The sequence below is a fragment of the Solea solea genome, chromosome 7, assembly GCF_958295425.1.
Source record: "Solea solea chromosome 7, fSolSol10.1, whole genome shotgun sequence".
NCBI lineage: Eukaryota > Metazoa > Chordata > Actinopteri > Pleuronectiformes > Soleidae > Solea > Solea solea.
The window spans coordinates 9,169,638-9,188,721 of record NC_081140.1 but is presented as its reverse complement, the minus strand read 5'-3'; the positions used below and the strand labels follow the sequence as shown (position 1 = coordinate 9,188,721).

Below are 19,084 nucleotides of genomic sequence, written 5' to 3'. Positions count from 1 at the left end.
AAACATAATTGGAATGGATAATTGGACGTAACAAAACCTAGTTTAAGAGGTTTGACAAATCAGGTCTGTCAGATTTGGTGATTTAACTGAATATAAATATGGGTTTTGCCCCCTTGTGGAGTTGTTTTTATACACAGTGTGTTGTATAGTTCAGTGATTCTCAAATATTTTATGCCAGGTTCCACCTGAGAATATGAAGTAACGACATTATCGCCAACTTTAAAATATAGTGGTGTAAATAGGTCAGCAAAGTAAGCTACAGACTTTTCACAGGAGGCAGATTTATTCCTAATAAGATCATCATCCTCCTCTTCCTCACATATACTTCAGACACTGGTATAGAGGAAAATAGATTAAGATGGAGCGAGAGATAAGGTGACTCTAATTATTATATTATTTTTTTTATTTGCTACACACTCCGGTCAAAATTCCACATGTAACATATCCTGGTATATACAGTAGAACAGTAGAACATGATTTTCCTCCAAGTACCAACAGAGGAAGCTCTTGCCACAGTTTGAGAACATGGGTCTAGTTCACAGTGTATGGAGGACGATAAATTATGAAAGAAAGAACGAAATTCGAAATCGACCATTAAAAAAACACATTGATGACACACACATTGATGAATACATTTAGTAAATGTATTTTTTGTATTTTTTTATTTATTTATACGCTTATTTCAGTTTTTATTTTTTTTTATTTGTGTATTCATTCATTCATTCATTCATTCATTCATTCATTCTTTGTTTCTTTCTTTTTTATTTATTTATTTATTTATTTATTTATTTATTATTATCTAATTTATCGTCTCCCATACAGTGTGGTCCAGTTTTGAAAGGTTTAACCAGGCTTTTATTTTGAAAGAAGAACTTGAGTCACGTGTTCACTCCTTGACCAATAGAAATACAGAATGAGGTAGTTTGCGGAAACTGAGCGAGTGTTGTCTGTGACTATCATGCGTGTTTTGTGGCTATAACGGGAGAAACAAATTGATATTATACGTGTATTTAAGACAATCTGGAGTACACAGTGTTTATTTTTGTCCATTATCTCTTCACATTGATATATTTGCACCATGTCCAAGTCAGCGAGATGGGACAAAGCGGACAGCGAGTCAAAAAAACTGCCGATCTACAAACACAAAGACAAGCTGGTCGAGTCTGTCAGAAACAGCACTTTTCTGTTGGTCTCTGGTGAAACCGGCAGCGGGAAAACCACACAACTGCCACAGTATCTGTATCGAGCTGGTAGGCTGCAGTTAACTTACACTTAGTAGTATAGTAGTATCTCTATATAGTATAGTATCTCTACGATTCTATCTATCTATCTATCTATCTGAGTGAGTCTTAAATGAAGTTTGAATCAAATTGAATTTCTTCTTCTCTGTTTTGTGTAGGTTTTTGTAAAAATGGAAAAATTGGCATTACGCAGCCTCGCCGGGTGGCTGCCATCACTGTGGCCCAAAGGGTCGCCCAGGAGATGCAGTGCACCCTGGGTAGAGAAGTTGGTTATCAAGTGCGCTTTGATGACTGCACGTCACAGGTGAGAGACAGTGGTGCAGACAATATAGTGTAGTTGTTCATGAACATGTGGTGACATGGTGGTGGGACTGTGTGTGTGATTGTGTGGGGCAGGATACGGCGGTGAAGTATATGACAGACGGCTGTTTGCTCAGAGAGATCTTGGCAGACCCTGGACTTTCTCAGTACAGCGTTGTAATTTTGGATGAGGTCCATGAACGCAGCCTCAACACAGTGAGTCCATTTCTTCTTGAATGTAAATTAACTCCTATTTAACAGCACCTCATCTCACACTCCATGTGTTTATATTTGCCGCAGGATATTCTTCTGGGTTTGATGAAGAAAAAATTCTCTAACCCAGCAAAAGCCACAGATGGTCGATCTTCTCCCCTGAAGGTGGTGGTGATGTCGGCCACGTTGGAAAGTGACAAGCTTTCGGCCTTTCTTAACAATTGTCCCATGTTTACGATTCCTGGGAGGACATTCCCTGTGGACTGCATGTTTGGTTCTTCTGTGGGGCCAAAAGACATCGAAAGCACTGGTTATGTAAAAGAGGTACTGAGTTTCAGTTTTGTGTTAGCGTTTTGCTTTACCATCCAAATAAGAAAAGTCTTTGACCTTTTCTTGATTTCAAGCTGACGGAAATATTCATTGACTTTGTCCCACAGGTAGTGAAAATGGCCCTTGATGTGCACGCCAGTCAAATGTCTGGTGATATTCTTGTGTTTTTGACAGGTAAGTTCTCTAACTTACCTTACCTGATTAGCGCTTTTAAATCGGTTTCAAAGATCGGTTCGGCCGCCGGCTGCAAAAGCGTGGCAATTTCTGCAATGTAATCATATGAGGCAACTGTGAAACACTCTGTTATGTCCACTAAGTGCATATTTTCACCAACAATAACATTACTTTTGTAAGATTCTAAAAGCATTACTGAAGCACGGGTGTCACTCAGCTGGTGGTTTTACTTACAGAGAATTGAGAGAAACCGGGGGACATGTTGGTGTTTCTAATTGGTGGTTGTGATATGTCCATGAATAAAAGCTCATAAATGTAGCGTCATATCAACACCTCAACACCCCGCTTCCCCTTGCTCTCGCTTGCTTTTTCCTGCTTTGACTTCCTGCAACTGTGAGAATTCAGACCAACAGCTGGGTGACACCACTTCTAGAGGTCATGTTGTCCTTGCTCTTACAAAAACAATATGAGCCATTTATTGACAAAAACAAGCACTTTTAGTGGACATAACTGAGCATGTCACTGTTGCCCCACAGCATTACATTGTAGTCAATACCACAGTGCCATGGCTGCCAGCCAAACCAATCGACTGAGCAGAAGTTACTTACTTACCCATGTTATAAACATAGAGTCTAGGTTAAGAAATTCAGAATTCCCCTTTAACATTGACAATATAAGCCATACTATTTGTTTTAATGTTTGACAGGTCAGTCAGAGATTGAGCGGGCTTGTGATTTGCTGTTTGAAAAAGCCGAGTCCATAGACTATCGCTATGATGTAGAAGACCAGACTGTGGAGGGTCTTCTCATTTTGCCCCTTTATGGATCCATGCCCACTGGTAAATACACACAACACCTGCTGCAGCTGTTTGCAAGATAGATTTTCCAAAGTGAAATTGGTGTGGGTTACTTTGTTCTGCTCTCACCATAGAGCAACAAAGGCAGATCTTTCAGCCACCACCTCCAAGAATAAGAAAGTGTGTAGTGGCCACTAACATTGCAGCAACATCTCTGACCATCAATGGTATAAAGTGAGTACATGTTTTTGAAGTAGGTAACCATGAAAGTGTGACATTAAATCAACATCACTGAAATGTTTTTAATGGAGCCACTCCAAAGTCAGTCTTCCCATTTTGTCCCCATATAGGTACATCGTAGACAGTGGGTTTGTGAAGCAACTCAACCACAACTCTAGAGTGGGCATGGATATTTTGGAAGTGGTGCCAATATCAAAGTGAGTTTCCAAACTTCAAATAGCCTTTGTTTTAGTCATTTCCCTGCTAACACTCATACCATTAAAGATATAATATGTAACATTTCTTGTGCTTAAAGTAGCCAAAACGTTTCCATAACTCCTTAAATCCATAGAAATCTTGAATAGTAAGGTAGTCACCATTCAATGATGTCATCTGCTTTACTGTCTCTGTTAATTACGTCCAGGACAAATCTACAATGAAACATCAGAGAGAGGAAGGAAATGTTGGTACTGTTAGTTAGTCAGTGTGTTGTCTTTTGTTTTTTTTACTTCCTCTATTTTGTTACAAATGGATCATGACTATCCACTGCTGTTTCCTGCACATCTGCTGCTCAAGCTCCACCTGTAAAGAGCAAAGTAGAAAAGTGAAAATGTTATCTTGTTAATGTACATTTTTTGGGGGTTGGCTTTTCTGTGATTAGGAGTGAGGCTCAGCAGAGAGCAGGCCGAGCTGGAAGAACCTCCGCAGGGAAATGCTATCGAATCTATACCAAGGAGTTTTGGGAAAAGTGCATGCCTGATTACACAGTTCCAGAACTCCAGAGGACAAGTCTGACATCAGTGATTCTCACACTCAAGTGCCTGGGAGTGCATGATGTCATCAGGTACGTGTTCTATGTCTGTTTTCTTTATTAAAGTTCCTAATTTACTGCCACTTAACAGTTTAAAATAATTTCTTCTAAGGTTTCCTTACCTGGACTGTCCAGAAGAGAGGTTTATTCTAGAAGCACTGAAACAGCTCTATCAGTTTGATGCAATCGACAGGTGAGTAGTTACACCCGTGGCCCAATATTTTGGCTTTCCATTCACAGCTGAAGTCGTTGTGGCTGAAATGTATGAGCTCTTTGTGTCTGGTGTGTGCGCGCTGTAGAAGAGGAAGAGTGACATCGCTGGGGGAGTTGATGGTGGAGTTCCCACTACAACCAGGCCTCACCAGAGCCGTGCTCAAAGCTGCGTCGCTTGGCTGTCAGGACTTGCTGCTCCCCCTGGCTGCCATGCTGTCTGTGGAGAACATCTTCATCAGGCCAGGTTAGCAGTGTAATTTATTTTTCTTCTAATGTAAGACTACAACTGGTAAAAACTTACCTGTTATCTAAATATAAAATACAGAATTTATAAAGGGAACTGTCTAAAGCTGGGTTTGGAACCATGGCTTAATAGCACAGATGCTACAACTTATCCTTGTTAGGAATATCCTGTGTGAAGAAGGAGCTCTGAGCTCACATGGCTTTGACTGATCTCCTGCTCTCCACAGGCCACCCTGAGAAGCAGAAAGAGGCAGACGAAAAGCACAGAGGCCTTGCTACCATAAGCGGCAGTACAAATGACTTTGCTACACTTCTAAGTATTTTTCAGTCTTGCAAATCCAGGTACTGTACTCATGATCCATGCTGAATGATGTCCCTGTCTTTGGTGATTGTATTAACACAGTTGTCCTAAGTCTGAGCCTTTCTCTTGAATCTTGCAGTGACAGACCATCAGCATGGTGTAAAGAGAACTGGATCCACTGGAGGGCGCTGAAGTCAGCCTTTAGTGTGGAGACTCAGCTGGGTGAGATCCTCCTCCGCCTCCAAAAGGTACAGCAGTGTGCAGAAGTCACTGTCACATAAGAGACATAAGAGAGTATGTCATGTATTCACTCTGTGGAATGCTTATTATTAGTCTAAACATCACAGCTTTTTTATTTTATCTCCACCCACATGAATGTCACCCTTGTGATGAACCTCTTCATAGATGTCTGTGGTCATGTGGTCGACTTTGACACTTATTAATGAAGCATTATATTTGCCCTCACATTACTGCTCTAATTGTCATAATTATTTTTGTGGGGATGCACCTTCTTGCCTCCAGAGAAGAGATTTCCCTGTGGAAACATATGATGGCAACAAGAGTGAAATCCTCAGACGATGCTTGTGCACAGGATATTTCACCAATGTTGCCAGAAGGTTAGCAAGGTTCATTTAAATCATCCGTATTTAAATCTGCAGGTATTGTGTTTTATTTATAATAATAACAATCTTACTTTAAATCCCACACAGGTCTATGGGAACGATGTTTTGCACAATGGATGGACACGGGTCTATGGTTCACATACATCCATCATCATCAGTAAAAAAAAAATATTATTAATAATGTATTTTAAAAAATACATTTTATCGGACTCACATTATGTTTAATTTGTTTTTGTTATCCTTGTTGCTCCCAGCTGTTTGACCAGGAAGCAGGGCTGAACTGGGTCATCTTTCATGATGTGCTAGTGACCTCACGGGTGTACATGAGGACTGTGTGTCCTATTCGATATGAGTGGGTGAAGGACTTGTTGCCGAAACTTCACGAGGTGGATGTCTATGAACTGAGCAGCTTGGCAAGAGAAGAAGTGACTGATGAAGAGATGATGAAATGGGAGACCAAGGAAGCAGCCAAAAGACAACAAGGTCTTCTAAGTGATAACTACGATATTGGTTTGGCAACTGTGATGTTAAACAGTGTCATGGTCTTAAATACTGTTTCAATGAATGGATGATCTCCAGACTTTTTACTAATAGTGCACTTCTGTTATTCTTTCAGAGGTTGCTGCTGAAGAAGTCACAAAGAAGCTTGAGAAGCGCAACAACGAAGCCACGATCAGTGACGCTCGTGCTCGATACCTGCAGCGAAAGCAACAAAGACAAATACAATAAAGCTTTTTTGACAAAATTGTCAAAATCTCAGATGGTCAGCTGCAACCTGCATCAAGATGAGAAACGTGGAGCATTTCGTGAAGTTACATTTTGATTGGGGCTTCACAAATAAAGAAATACTTTACAGCACCGCATTAACTTTAGCAACAGGACTTGTGCAAGAAACTGTCTGGAAGAATGAATCACACAGACTTTTGTGGAGGAGGAAATGGCTGGTAGTGGTCGACTGCACACCGTCGCTGGTTACATCTGTGTTCTGTTGCTATTCAATAATAATACATTAGATAATGATAAAAGCGATATTTATTTTTTAAATCCAAAAAAATCAGTTTAAACGTCAAAATAAAAAAAAATAAAGATAGGTACATACGATTTACTATTGTAATGTCTGTCATGGGTATTATGAATAAAGCAGATGAAAAATTGTTATTAAATGTTGGGGAAGTGGACAGACCTGATTTTCTTTTACAAACTCGAACTGATGAGAAGAGTCAAACTAAAAAAAAAATCAGATTCTTCCATCATGACGTTGTATGGATTAACTGACACCAGAAGAGGGCAGTAATTTAACGACACGGATTCAAGCTGCAGTTAAAACCTAAAAGAAGAGGAAGGAGAGAAGCCTGTGCTGTGTGGCTGCTGCTGGGACAGACGAGGATTTCTTCACCTACAGCAGGCGACTGTCCATCCTACACCCAGAAAGAGGCGAGACTGCGGGACATCTGTCCAGGATCTGCTCGTGTTTATTAATTTATACTCGTGTTGAAAAGAAATATATACCAAGTTGAAGCGCAGTGGACTCTTCTCTGTGTGGTCGCTTACGCTCCAGTGAGCCACTGCAGCAGCAACAGAACAAGCACGCCGCTGCCGCCGCCGCTACTGCTGCTGATGCTGATGTGAGGGGAAAAAATACAAGTTGAGCCAGCAGTCCACTAAAGCTGTGTGATCATTGACAGAGCTCAATACACACACGCTTGCGCGATAACGGGCTGTGGGACCTCGGAGCCCTTTCAAGGACTGACGGCTAGCTGTGTTTGTGTCCTTTCAAGTCTTGGTGAGTAAAAGCCGGGGTGGCGAGAAGTAGCCCAAGTGGCTAACTTACATGCTAACCAGCCTTTAGCTTAGTTGTCTTTTATTGGCTAGCTGCCTTGTTTGGTCGTAATGCGGTCACGGTCAGTGTCCTTGCTGCTACCGCTGCCGCCGCCACTGCTGCTGTCTGTTGTCTGTCGGTCTGTTGTCTGTCGGTCTGGCACGACTGACGATAACTGTGGCTTAAGTGTTGATGCGACGCATTTTTTTTGTCAAGCTGCGACAGGAAGCGACGTGTCTTGAACTTTGACTGTAATGTTTGTTGACTTTGCCTTAGAATAGCTAGCCGCCACACTGAAAGGATGAGGATGGTGGTGTTGACTTCAGACTGCTTCAGTGGGTTATTTTACACAGTCACTTATAACTTAGACGTGTCGTTTCTTCAAATATTAGTAGATCCTCTGAACCTCATTACGTTACTGTTACTGGGTTCACGACATTGTCCACTGAAAAGTGATAGACCAGCTACGCCTGTGTAGCAATGACGTTTGTTTTTATTTGTTTGTATAAGTTACGACGCGGCAAATTAATGAACATTCTTATGTTGATGGGCCAGATTGTTGCTGAAGCCTAAGTTCCATCTATAGCCCCTTTGGCAGGTTATGGAACACATAAATGAAAGACACCTCGACCCAGGTAGACAGGTCAGTGTCAAAAGGTCTAATATAAGTGCTTGTTGGCCTTTACAATGCGGTGTAAATGTCATTTTCTGTTATTGCAAGTTGTCTGTTTCTAAACTGCAGGGATGACAAGTCCAACTATAACTGTCATTCTGTCCGTTTACAGTATTGTAGATACAAAGTGCACATGTTGTCCACAGACCTGGCTTGAATAGCTTGTCATCACTCAGTCGCACCCTCAGATGTATTTTGAGTATTGTTAAAAATTGCCATTACGTTGGCCATATATACACTCACGGCCACTTTATTAGGTATACATGACACCTGATAAAGTGACTGGTATGGTCCTCTGCTACTGTAGCCCATCTGCTTCCAAGTTCAATGTGTTGTGTGTTCATTTCTGCACACTGTAGTTGTAATGAGTGGTTATTTGATTTATTTTATCATCTCAAACCAGTCTGGCTATGCTCGTCTGACCCCTGGCATCATTTTATCGTAATTGCACCATTCTTTGTAAACCCCAGAGATGGTTGTGTGTGAAAATCAGTTTATGAAATTCTTTGACCAGTCTGTCTGGCACCAATAACCACATTCACTTAAATCACCTTTCTTCCTCATTCTGATGCTCTGTTCGATCTTCAGCTGGTTGTCTTGACCATGTCTACCTGTTTAGATGCATTGCATTGCTGTCTTGTGATTGGTTGATTACATGTTGGCATTAATTAGTAGTTGTACAAAGTGGCTGGTGAGTGTACATCGTAACACAGTTACACTGTACAGCCGAAAACAAACATATAATAGTAAAACACTATAACTACAGTATTGCAGATAAAAAAATTGCATCCTTACCTCTAAAGTGAATCATATGGACCGCTTAAAGGTATAACAGAAAGTCTGAAGAGAACCAGTGTCTGTTTTTATCTTTATAAACAAAGCAGTTCAAACTATATTTTTGTTGTGGTAGTTGTACAAACTGCAACATTCGACCTCATCACTTTCACTGAAGTACTGTAAAATTCTGGTAAACCTAATATCTAACATAAGCTGTTTATTCAGGGCTGACCCTGATCACCAAGGTCTCTCCTCAAACATTCTGCTTTGGAGGGTAATTACATTGGACAATAAAGAGCTTTGCAACCACTTTATAATCTTAGATCAGGAGCATTGATGCCAAAGGTTCTTTGATCTCTACTTGTCACCAGTGAAACGCTGTCACTTCAAATCCATCATGTTCAGCTTTAAAATGACGACGAAACATCATGCGATATTGTGGAGAGTCTTATAGGAGTGTGTGGTGTTATTGAGTCTTGTACTATCGTACAAGTGTCAGTTTGTCACTGTTGGGAAGATCAGATGGGCAGATATGCACACACATGCAGCTTTCAGCAGTTTTCTTGGTGGTGTTGTTTTTAAAAGCAACAGAGTGCTTCAGAGGAAGAGCATAATAACTCTAGTGCTGTAGTGACAACACATAGAAGAGCATTTCACAGAAAGTTCCCTTTGTTATGAGAAATCAGTTTCACTTTGTTTTTACTTGCATTTACTTCCTTTAGGCCCCATGTCTTCTTACATACTATGTGTTTCACTTTTCCTTCCCTCTAAAAACACACATTTAAAAAAGACACAGTGCACTGTTATTATAATTATTTGTTGGACATATTATTGTTCTGATGTCGGTTTTTTTTATAGCTCTTATTACGTGAATTAATGTTGATGGCCTTGGTGAGATGTAACTGTATGTTGGAGCTAACTAGCATGTGGCTGAGCTAATCATTGCTTTAATAGAAAACCTGACACTCTTTTACCCTGAATTAACTGTATCTGTTTCTGTATCATGTAGGGCTTTTTGTAGCTGAGCCACTGTCAGAAACTTGGCCAATAGGAACGGCTTGCACAATTTCCACCAGCTTGTCCGCAGCCCCTTCTTAACCCATACAGTCTTCTGCCCCAGCATGAATGAAGTCAGTGTTGTGAGAGAGGGATGGCTCCAGAAGAGAGGTAAGTGTTGTTCATTTCACTGTTTAAAATATCCACATTTAATTGACTGTCCATGGCAAACTCTTTTGAATATTAAATACTCTCCCTACAGGGATGGTAGGGTGTCTGTCAGCTTTATAGCTTCTTCATAGCTCAGTTTAATGCATTTCGTCATCTGTTTTTTTCCAGGTGAATACATTAAAACTTGGCGACCTCGTTACTTCATCTTAAAGAGTGATGGGTCCTTCATTGGCTACAAAGAGAAGCCTGAGGTGTCCAGTGACCACAGCCTCCCACCACTCAACAATTTCTCTGTTGCAGGTCAGTCGTCCGTTGTGTCTGGCACATTTGACGTCAAGTCCCAGGTTCAAGTCTTAGAAATGTTTTCATTCTTTGTGTAGCAAGTTCTCCCATGTTCACTGATGTGTCTCTGTTTTGTAGAGTGCCAGCTAATGAAGACCGAACGTCCCAGGCCCTACACATTTGTCATTCGTTGCCTTCAGTGGACTTCAGTTATCGAGCGCACCTTCCATGTGGATAGCATTGAGGAGAGGTGAAAGACATTCATTCCAATTCATTTTTAACCATGTCGTCTGACTCTCGAAGCTGTTTTTGTTCAAATGTGAGTGTCGTTGCCTGTAGTGGGTTTAGACAATACATCTAAAGATTCTTTTTTTACATGCACAAATTGGACATTATACTACCATAAGCTCTCATGTTCTGCCTCTTGTTCAGGTTTGAATTAAGGACAGAAATAGACAAAGAGCATTTTCTGTAACTCAACACAAAATGTTTAAATGGGCCATTGTTCTCTACACCAAGTGAAATTCGTTTTCATTTGCGAGCAGTTGGAATGGCCATCATGCTCAAAATAGAATTTGATGCCAGATTAGACCTGATTATTCACCCCTAACCCAAGCAATCTTTATCAAGTGTTGTTTACATTGGCTCTGCCAAGTACCAAATCTCAGTATTTTGCAGCTGAATAGTACAGATTATACGCCACCTTCTAAACTGCACATGTTTTTCCCAAAAGATATATTTTTTTGGCACAGACTAAATTTAATATGGGTTACATGTGTGTACTCCTTGGGTCAGGGAGGAATGGATGCGATCTATCCAGGCAGTGGCTAATAGTCTGAAGAGTCAGCAGCAGGATGAGGAGCCCATGGAGATCAAGTTTGGCTCTCCAAGCAACAGCAGTGGCACAGAGGAGATGGAGATTGCTGTTTCCAAATCCCAGACAAAAGTGGTCAGTATTTGCACAAGCAGTGGCTGGCAGCTGAGTGTTGACTGTTTGTCCAGCTAAGCTCATCTTTATTGAGCAAGTTGTTCAAACTTTAAGCCTCTTTCTCAAATCTTTTTCGGGTGAAGCAAGCTTTTAAATGAGAAGTGGGTGATATTTGTTTATATATTTAGTCCAGTGCTGACTTCCATCAATAGATTCTGTTCTGGTTGAATAGACACTGTATTACCAGCTAGTTGAGATGCGACATGGAAATAGATATTATATTTTTCAGGGGTGTTGGGTTTTCTTTATTCCTTATTTTATAAATATGTTTTTTTTGTGGGTCTATTCTTATTTGAGTTATCTACTGCTACAGTGAATGTACTAAAAAAAATCACTCATTGCTTTTACTAAGACTAGGTTCTCTATATCTATTTCAGCTAATCAGTCATTTTTCACATGTTTTTTTTGTTTTTCGATTGCCGCTGTTGAGCCAATTTTCTTTTCTCCTCCGTCTGATAAAATATAGCTGTTTAATTATCACAAATAACAAAAACTTCAATAACCAGTTACTGAACAACAATGATTGTCTGTCTCTCCAATCTACATTATATGTCTGCACTGCAGTGCAATTATATACAGTATTTTCAATAAAATAACATATAAACTAAATGCATGAACCAGAATTATAGATTCAATGGCATGGTAATATTTCTGAGAACAAAAATGCATCATTTGAAACAATTTGCCGATAAAATATATGATAATCAACTAAGGCTGGTTATTGAAAAATGACATTACTTAATAACACACTAGGTTTTATAAAATCCCACAGGTCTTACATTCATGCTGGCTCAAACAAAAGCTGGGTAATTTTTAACTCTTGTTCTTTCAGACCATGAGTGACTTTGACTACCTGAAGCTGCTGGGCAAAGGGACATTTGGTAAAGTTATCCTGGTGAAGGAAAAGGCCACAGGGATGTACTATGCCATGAAAATCCTCCGCAAAGAAGTCATCATTGCTAAAGTTAGTGCTATTTACAGTCACGGTGAAACGTTCACTTTACCATTGTGTTTGTATATGATCTTGGTCTCATTTCACCAGTTGTGTGTGTAATCTTCCAGGATGAGGTGGCACACACGGTCACAGAAAGCAGAGTTCTCCAGAATACACGGCACCCGTTTCTAACAGTAAGTTACCTATGTCCGTCTTATACTAAAGGGACTGTTTATTTAATATAATACTGCCACAAATGTGTGTTATTTGTTCTTCTTTGCCAGACACTAAAATATGCATTTCAAACACACGACCGGTTATGCTTCGTGATGGAGTACGCAAACGGAGGAGAGGTACATTTTTCTGTTTATGTGATTACACCTGTGAACGACTGACTTGATTTCACTCATTACCGTTTCTGTTTTTTTCCCCCTATTTTGCAGCTCTTCTTTCACTTATCACGAGACAGAGTATTCACGGAAGACAGAGCGCGGTTTTACGGTGCAGAAATAGTGTCGGCGCTGGAGTACTTACACTCACGCAATGTAGTTTACAGGGATTTGAAAGTAAGTCTTCTCAGACACTGCAGTATCAGCACAATGTATTGAAAACAACATTGTCTACAACTAAACTGTACAAATGGGCACTTTGTCTTCCATATTACACATTTTAATACTTTTACTGCTACAGCTGTCAAACTAATTTTGACTGTCAATGTGAATGTTTCCCTGCACAGCTGGAAAACCTCATGTTAGACAAGGACGGCCACATAAAAATAACAGACTTTGGATTATGTAAAGAGGGGATCACAGATGGCGCCACCATGAAAACCTTCTGTGGAACTCCAGAGTACCTGGCACCAGAGGTAAAGCCATGGTGGCTTTGGATTTTTCTGACATGGATTATGTAAAGAAGCACTGAAGCCACATGGCTGGATGAGTTGTCGGTTAGGAAGTCTGATAGGATACTGTCTGTTGGACATCAATAACCGCAACAGCTTTGATAAAATCATTGTTGGATTTAAAGTGAAAACCTGTCAAGACAGTGACTCAACTGGTGATGATTATAAATTGATGCATGTTAAAGGTCAGTTGTGTAACACTAGGGAGGATTAATTGGCAGAAATGTAATGTATATAAGTGTATACATTTTCGTAGCCTTAGACTGGTTTCCCACTCAATGCATCTTGTGCTGTGTGGAGTTTCTGCTATGTTTTACATCAAGTTTTCCTTTGAAAATCATATAACATACCTTTAAATACTCCTCTGCTCAACTAAAATCCAGGACTCCAGTATGAAGCCACACATCTGTCTGTCCTGCAAATAGTAAAATGTTATTGTGAAATGCTAGAGGGCTTTTACTTTCAAATGAGAACAAGCTGTGTTGTCTTTGTGACATATGTGACAAACATAGATGCTGAAACTGTGATGAAAGATCATTTTCAATGTATATTTTAGCTGTTAAAAAAAATAAAATAGGCAAGAAGTCTATTCCCAAAAAGAGCTACTGAGGTTACGCAGCCTGTGTGAACATGAGTCTCCTTGGGTGCCTAATTGACAAGAGAATATGCCTTTTTATAGGTATTTTAGGTGAGGATAAAATACTCTCTGATATAGTGTAATCTGTTTTTTAAAAAGATTTTAGTCGTGCTTATTCCTCACCTCGTTGGTAGTTTCTGCATTTCCCTCTAAATGTCTTCTCCTTCAGGTGCTGGAGGATAATGACTATGGACGAGCGGTGGACTGGTGGGGACTGGGTGTGGTCATGTATGAAATGATGTGTGGTCGGTTACCCTTCTACAACCAGGACCATGAGCGTCTCTTTGAGCTCATTCTCATGGAGGAAATCCGCTTCCCCAAGAACCTGGCTCCTGAGGCTAAGGCCCTGCTGGCCGGCCTGCTCAAGAAGGATCCTAAGCAAAGGTACTTGTGTGTTCTGCTGGTGTAACAACATTAGAATTGGACATTGGGATTGGGTTATTTTTGTGTTTTTGTGTTGGGTAAACATTCTACTTACTGCAGCCGTGTAGACATAAAGACAGCTTGATTTCATCAAGCGATGTTACAAAACATAGCCTATACAGGACTTGAGTTGCCAATGTGGTTATTTAAGTCATATATGATCTGTATTGTGCAGGACATTTTTCAGTTGGAAAAAATAACCCATGACTATGATCTCAGCCAACATCATCACTGTTTATTACTCTGTAAATGACATCAAAAATATATCAATCGCTTATGTTGTGTTGCTGCTGATCAGGGATCATTTGTGCCAATTGCATTGTATCTGTGAGTTGTTTACTAGTTCCATATGAATGTGCAGCCATGCAGCTTTGGAAAATGATTGTCTTCCTGGAATTAAATGGTGCATCTTTTGGACCTGATTAGTTTTCCAACATGTTGTGCTCAGGGCACCACAGCTATCACAGCGTTCAGCTATAAAATAGTAACCACATTATTTCAGCTCGTGTTCTTTCTTGATTGGTTTTGGTTGTGGGTTATGGCCACACAAGCACATAATTGATTGTTGTCTTGTTCGAGCCTCCGTGTTTCTGGTAACAGTCGAACATCTGCTAAAATTAGCACATTGAGCTTTGCCCGCAGGCCGATTAACACATGTACCTGTAAGTAGTGAGGAAATGAAGAATAAATGTAGCTAGAACGAGTAAAGTGAAGAGGGGAACAACACGACATAAATATTTGTTCTGCTTTTCTAATGACCATGTTTGCACAACTGCCCCTGTGAAGGAAATGTGGCTGATAAGTGAGTTTTTGTGTTTGTTTACAGGCTCGGAGGCGGACCAGACGATGCCAAAGAAGTGATGAGTCACAAGTTTTTCACCTCCATCAACTGGCAGGATGTCACTGAAAAAAAAGTAAGTAAATTAAATGAAAAACAAAATCAAAACAAAACAAATGATGTCAAATTTAAAACATGCTCTGCATCTAAAATGGCCGATTTGCTTCTTTTCCCTTCTCAGCTCATTCCACCCTTTAAGCCCCAGGTTACATCAGAGACAGACACGCGTTACTTTGACGATGAGTTCACAGCACAGACCATTACAATAACTCCTCCAGATAAGTGTATGTAGATCTGCTTTTGTGCACCTTTATTTTATCTGTGCTCACTAATTGTGTAATTTTGAACGTGTTTCTTTTTCTCCCCCTCTCTCTCTCCCATTGTGCTCACTCCAGATGACAGTTTAGATGCAGAGGACTCAGATCAGCGTACACACTTCCCTCAGTTCTCCTACTCTGCCAGCATACGGGAATGATTGCTCAGACTTTTAAACAAGCAGGCAGGCTAACACACAATCACAAATTCCACTTAACTCACTCGCACTGCTGGGGAGCCAGAACGACACAATCTAAAACTGGCAGAGGACACATTTTCATTTGGTCTTAAACACACACACACACACACACACAAACACACACACACTCTCTCTTTCACACAAACAAACACACAAACACATACCCACATGTACCAGAAAAGACATGGATCAAAGAGCATGAAGTGAACACACGGGCTGTGAATGACTAACCTCAGCAGGTTTGTGTGCATAGACTGGCAGCTTCGTCTCAGTGCGTCCTCTCAGGGTTTGCTCTCGGCTTTCCTGTAGGACGTCTGCTGCACTACACTGGGCAACACATCAAAGCCTTGATAACTTTGGAAAAAAAAAAAACAGGTTATGCCAGCAAGTCCCACCTTTTAACCAGCTGAACCCTTGCTACACACATCCAAACACACACACAACCGACCATCCCATTCACACCCTGCAAAGATAAATATATATACAGTATAAACATACTCGGGTTGTACCTGAAAATTTAAAGCTGAACAAAAATTAGAAGATGTGTTTTGGGGTGAGAAGGAAAAAAAAAACAAAGATTTATTTCATGAATTGTTACCATTTTAAATGTAAAGCCATATTTCGTTTGTGTTTTCTTTAGTTTTTTTTGTTTGTTTTTTTAAACAAGTGCTCTTTCTGGAACTTGCTGTTACAAATCAAGTGTGGGACAGTTCCTACAGTGGGGGGTGGGAAACGGGGGAAGGGAGGGGAAATCTCATTTCTGTGTTTGCACTGCACTCGTGTATATGAGTGGATGCATGAATGTATGGGTGTGTGCGCGTATGAGTGCAGGAGAATGTATGAACAACCATTTTCTTTATTCTCGACCATCCATTTGTGTGTGTTTTTATGCACGTCTTTAGAAACTCACTGCTGTTGCTGGTATGAGGAGAGGACACTACATAACACGGCACACTCAGCGGCCTCTTTTTAAAGGGTACAAGCATGTAATTTACGTTCGCTGTCGGCTTGGCGCTAAATTGACTCAGTCAGGATTAGAAACTGGGATTCACGCATGGCTAATCTTTGCTTTAAATGCTGCGTTAATTTAATTCAGAGTGATGCAGCAGTCATGTTGCTGTGTCCGGACTGACCAATCCACCAACCAGCTACCTGCTGGCTAAAATGTTCATTAAGGGCCAGTAGTTCTATGTGTTAAAGACGAGAATAATTGAAGAAAAGTGGGAAATAAAAATGAAATGCATTTCCCCCTAACCTGTCTCCTTTACCAATGTAGATGAATACAGCCATTTGCTGCCCTCGGTCCAGTAATTTCACTCCCTTGTTGAGGAGTTAGGAACCAATCTTTTGTTTATTTTCTATATTTTAATATCAATGTAAGTGTTTAAAAATATTTTTAAAAAGAAGCTATTGAATGTTCCTGTATTTAAAGAATGAAAAAAAAATTGTTACATTGTTGTTGAGCCTTTGGCCAAAAACTGACTGACGTGGATTTTTTACACTTCAAATGATTCCACAGTTGATGTTTAGAGTCTTTTGGATTGTTGACTGTTTTTTAATGCTGTATCAAAGCACTTAAGATTAATGTTAGGTCTATGTTTGGAGCAAGAGTCTGCAGCTTTACAATCCAGCTGAGTTCTGCTATGACCTGGTCGACCCAGTCTTCAACCTGCAGACAGAACGAGACGCAACATCGGCTTGTGTCTCGTGTAGCTGAAATAAAAACGGACATGCCGAGTCATGATGACATGTGATTGACAGACAGTTCTGGCTATCATATACTGACATGTGCTCCTGCATAAGTATTTTATTATTCCATACTGCTGGAAAAGATGTTTGCTCTTTGAGCTTAACAACTGGAACATCTAGACCTTTTTGTTTGTCGTTGTTGTTCGTTTTCTTTCCTTTTATTTTGTCCATCTGTTTATCAAATTTTGGAAGACATTTCTTGTTTAAGTATACATTATATAAAATATATATATATTAAAACGTTTTCAAACTGCTTTCTTTTGGATTAAGTTCCTCATTTCATTTTTCATTAGATCTCTTGGCTTTATCACTAATTTAATTTTAAGTTTGCACGTCACTTCCATGAGGAAAAGAACTGAATTCACTGCTCATACTGAGCAAAAAGACGACAACGCCAACCACAGTTAAATTGCTATTTTTTAAGATCTAAAAGAGCATATCCCTAAACTATTTTCAAAAGTTCACAATTTTTGATACCATCCTCCAAAGAGCACTCACCTGACATCTGAGGTTTTTGCTACAGCATCCATCAGCATTCACAGGGATTCCCCGCATATCACACATTATTACTTTTGCTTTCATCTAAGTTTTTTGTGAGTGATGGTGGATGACTGTGAGATGTTTGAGTGAACATGGCGAAGAAGACACAGAAAAGTAGCGAGTATTTGACTCATCGCTAAGCAGCTGGAGGCCTCAGTCCCTGCTAGCGATAGTATGATAGAATGGCTTTGATTTATCATCCACAAGTCCAGCACCTCTTCTCACCGGCTCAGGCACTGGCATCATACTCTCTAGCCTCGTGTCCTGCTTTGGAAAACGGCAGGAACGGATGGACTACACTGATGGACACCACTGTGGATTTGCCTTCATTGCCATCATGGCTATCATGGCCATAAGGGGGTGCTGCTGAACTTTTTTAATATTGGTTGAAAAGCCATACACTGAACCTTGCTGCTGGCCACGCTTAAAGCAATGCTTCACACCTGAACATGCAAGTTAATACCCTGACCTCTCCTGTAGGCATACTCGGGCACAATAAGTGCCTCCTCACTATTGTGTAAATACCAAAAAAAAATAAAAGCTTGATGATGAATGCATTATTAGTAGAATGGGAGGCCTGCAGCTATGTTGTGTTTGATTTGCAGCTTTATTGTGGTAAACCTGCTTCTCGGTATAATTCGAATGTGATCCAACGGTCACAAATGTCACACCTGATGCTGGTGTAACAAGATTTTCTTTTGCTTGTTGCTGTTAGTTGAGGCTTGGAGGACGATGGGGGGGAAAAAGCAACGTTTAAGGGGAGGACATCGTCTTGGTCGACCGTTTTAACCCCTTCCCCGCAAGACTTTACAATGTAATGGGTGACACCTGCTACATTAAGGTAGCTTAAAACATTTGCAACTTGTGGCAGTAAACATTTTTACTGAATAAAGCTCTCTCTCACACAATGTCTGTACTGCTGTGTTTAGGCTGCACCTATTCTGGTTTAACTTACTGATCTGCAACCTTTGATAACACATGTCAGGTGAGGACACTGAGATCATGTCCCTGACAGTATTTCAAGAGTCTGACTGCATTATCACCTCCACTAAGGTGTTAATGCTTGTTTGCCAGGGTGTGTCTGTGAGCAGTATAACTCAAAAGGTTAGGAAAACCAACACACACATGGGAAGAACATGCAAACTTCTTGCAGAAAGGCCCTTGTTCTAATAAGTAGTAATAGTAGTAGTAGTAGTAGTAGTATATTAGAGTTATTGGCACTGGGAAACTGAGTGTTTTTTTTTAAATTTGACGACGCCATTTGAAGTTGTTATAATGTTATAATCGAGTAGGAATAGATTTTGTATTTACAGCTACTAAAACAACACAAGTGCAGGAAATAGAGGTGACGCACTGAACCAATCAAGTAAACAACAGG

At 40.3% G+C, this 19,084-nt stretch overlaps 2 protein-coding genes across 2 annotated transcripts; both read left to right on the top strand.

Moving 5' to 3' along the window:
- The first annotated feature begins 924 nt into the window (after nucleotides 1-924).
- On the top strand, nucleotides 925-6,642 carry dhx40 (DEAH (Asp-Glu-Ala-His) box polypeptide 40). Its single transcript, XM_058633844.1, has 17 exons — nucleotides 925-1,250; nucleotides 1,400-1,545; nucleotides 1,638-1,757; nucleotides 1,842-2,078; nucleotides 2,192-2,258; nucleotides 2,965-3,096; nucleotides 3,189-3,288; nucleotides 3,405-3,491; nucleotides 3,935-4,117; nucleotides 4,197-4,277; nucleotides 4,384-4,541; nucleotides 4,768-4,882; nucleotides 4,981-5,089; nucleotides 5,364-5,458; nucleotides 5,552-5,621; nucleotides 5,719-5,947; nucleotides 6,081-6,642. Exons 1-17 carry the CDS (start codon nucleotides 1,079-1,081, stop codon nucleotides 6,191-6,193), a joined length of 2,214 nt encoding a protein of 737 aa, XP_058489827.1. The 5' UTR covers nucleotides 925-1,078; the 3' UTR covers nucleotides 6,194-6,642.
- Nucleotides 6,643-6,741: 99 nt separating this feature from the next.
- Nucleotides 6,742-18,614, top strand: akt2 (v-akt murine thymoma viral oncogene homolog 2). The gene is made up of 14 exons (XM_058633845.1): nucleotides 6,742-7,247; nucleotides 9,743-9,900; nucleotides 10,069-10,200; nucleotides 10,321-10,432; nucleotides 10,978-11,131; nucleotides 12,003-12,134; nucleotides 12,233-12,298; nucleotides 12,389-12,457; nucleotides 12,548-12,670; nucleotides 12,841-12,969; nucleotides 13,812-14,026; nucleotides 14,892-14,979; nucleotides 15,085-15,187; nucleotides 15,299-18,614. The coding sequence occupies exons 2-14, from the start codon at nucleotides 9,855-9,857 to the stop codon at nucleotides 15,376-15,378; spliced, it is 1,449 nt and encodes a 482-aa protein (XP_058489828.1). The 5' UTR covers nucleotides 6,742-7,247; nucleotides 9,743-9,854; the 3' UTR covers nucleotides 15,379-18,614.
- The last annotated feature ends 470 nt before the right edge of the window (nucleotides 18,615-19,084 follow it).

Bases quoted from the DNA above. Each gene is read 5' to 3' on its own strand.
- dhx40 (XM_058633844.1), top strand. From the start codon at position 1,079: ATGTCCAAGTCAGCGAGATGGGACAAAGCGGACAGCGAGTCAAAAAAA. The intron at 3,097-3,188 runs GTAAATACACAC...CTCTCACCATAG, and splicing joins TTATGGATCCATGCCCACTG to AGCAACAAAGGCAGATCTTT. The intron at 4,542-4,767 runs GTTAGCAGTGTA...TGCTCTCCACAG, and splicing joins GAACATCTTCATCAGGCCAG to GCCACCCTGAGAAGCAGAAA.
- akt2 (XM_058633845.1), top strand. From the start codon at position 9,855: ATGAATGAAGTCAGTGTTGTGAGAGAGGGATGGCTCCAGAAGAGAG. The intron at 12,135-12,232 runs GTTAGTGCTATT...GTAATCTTCCAG, and splicing joins AAGAAGTCATCATTGCTAAA to GATGAGGTGGCACACACGGT. The intron at 14,027-14,891 runs GTACTTGTGTGT...GTTTGTTTACAG, and splicing joins AAGAAGGATCCTAAGCAAAG to GCTCGGAGGCGGACCAGACG.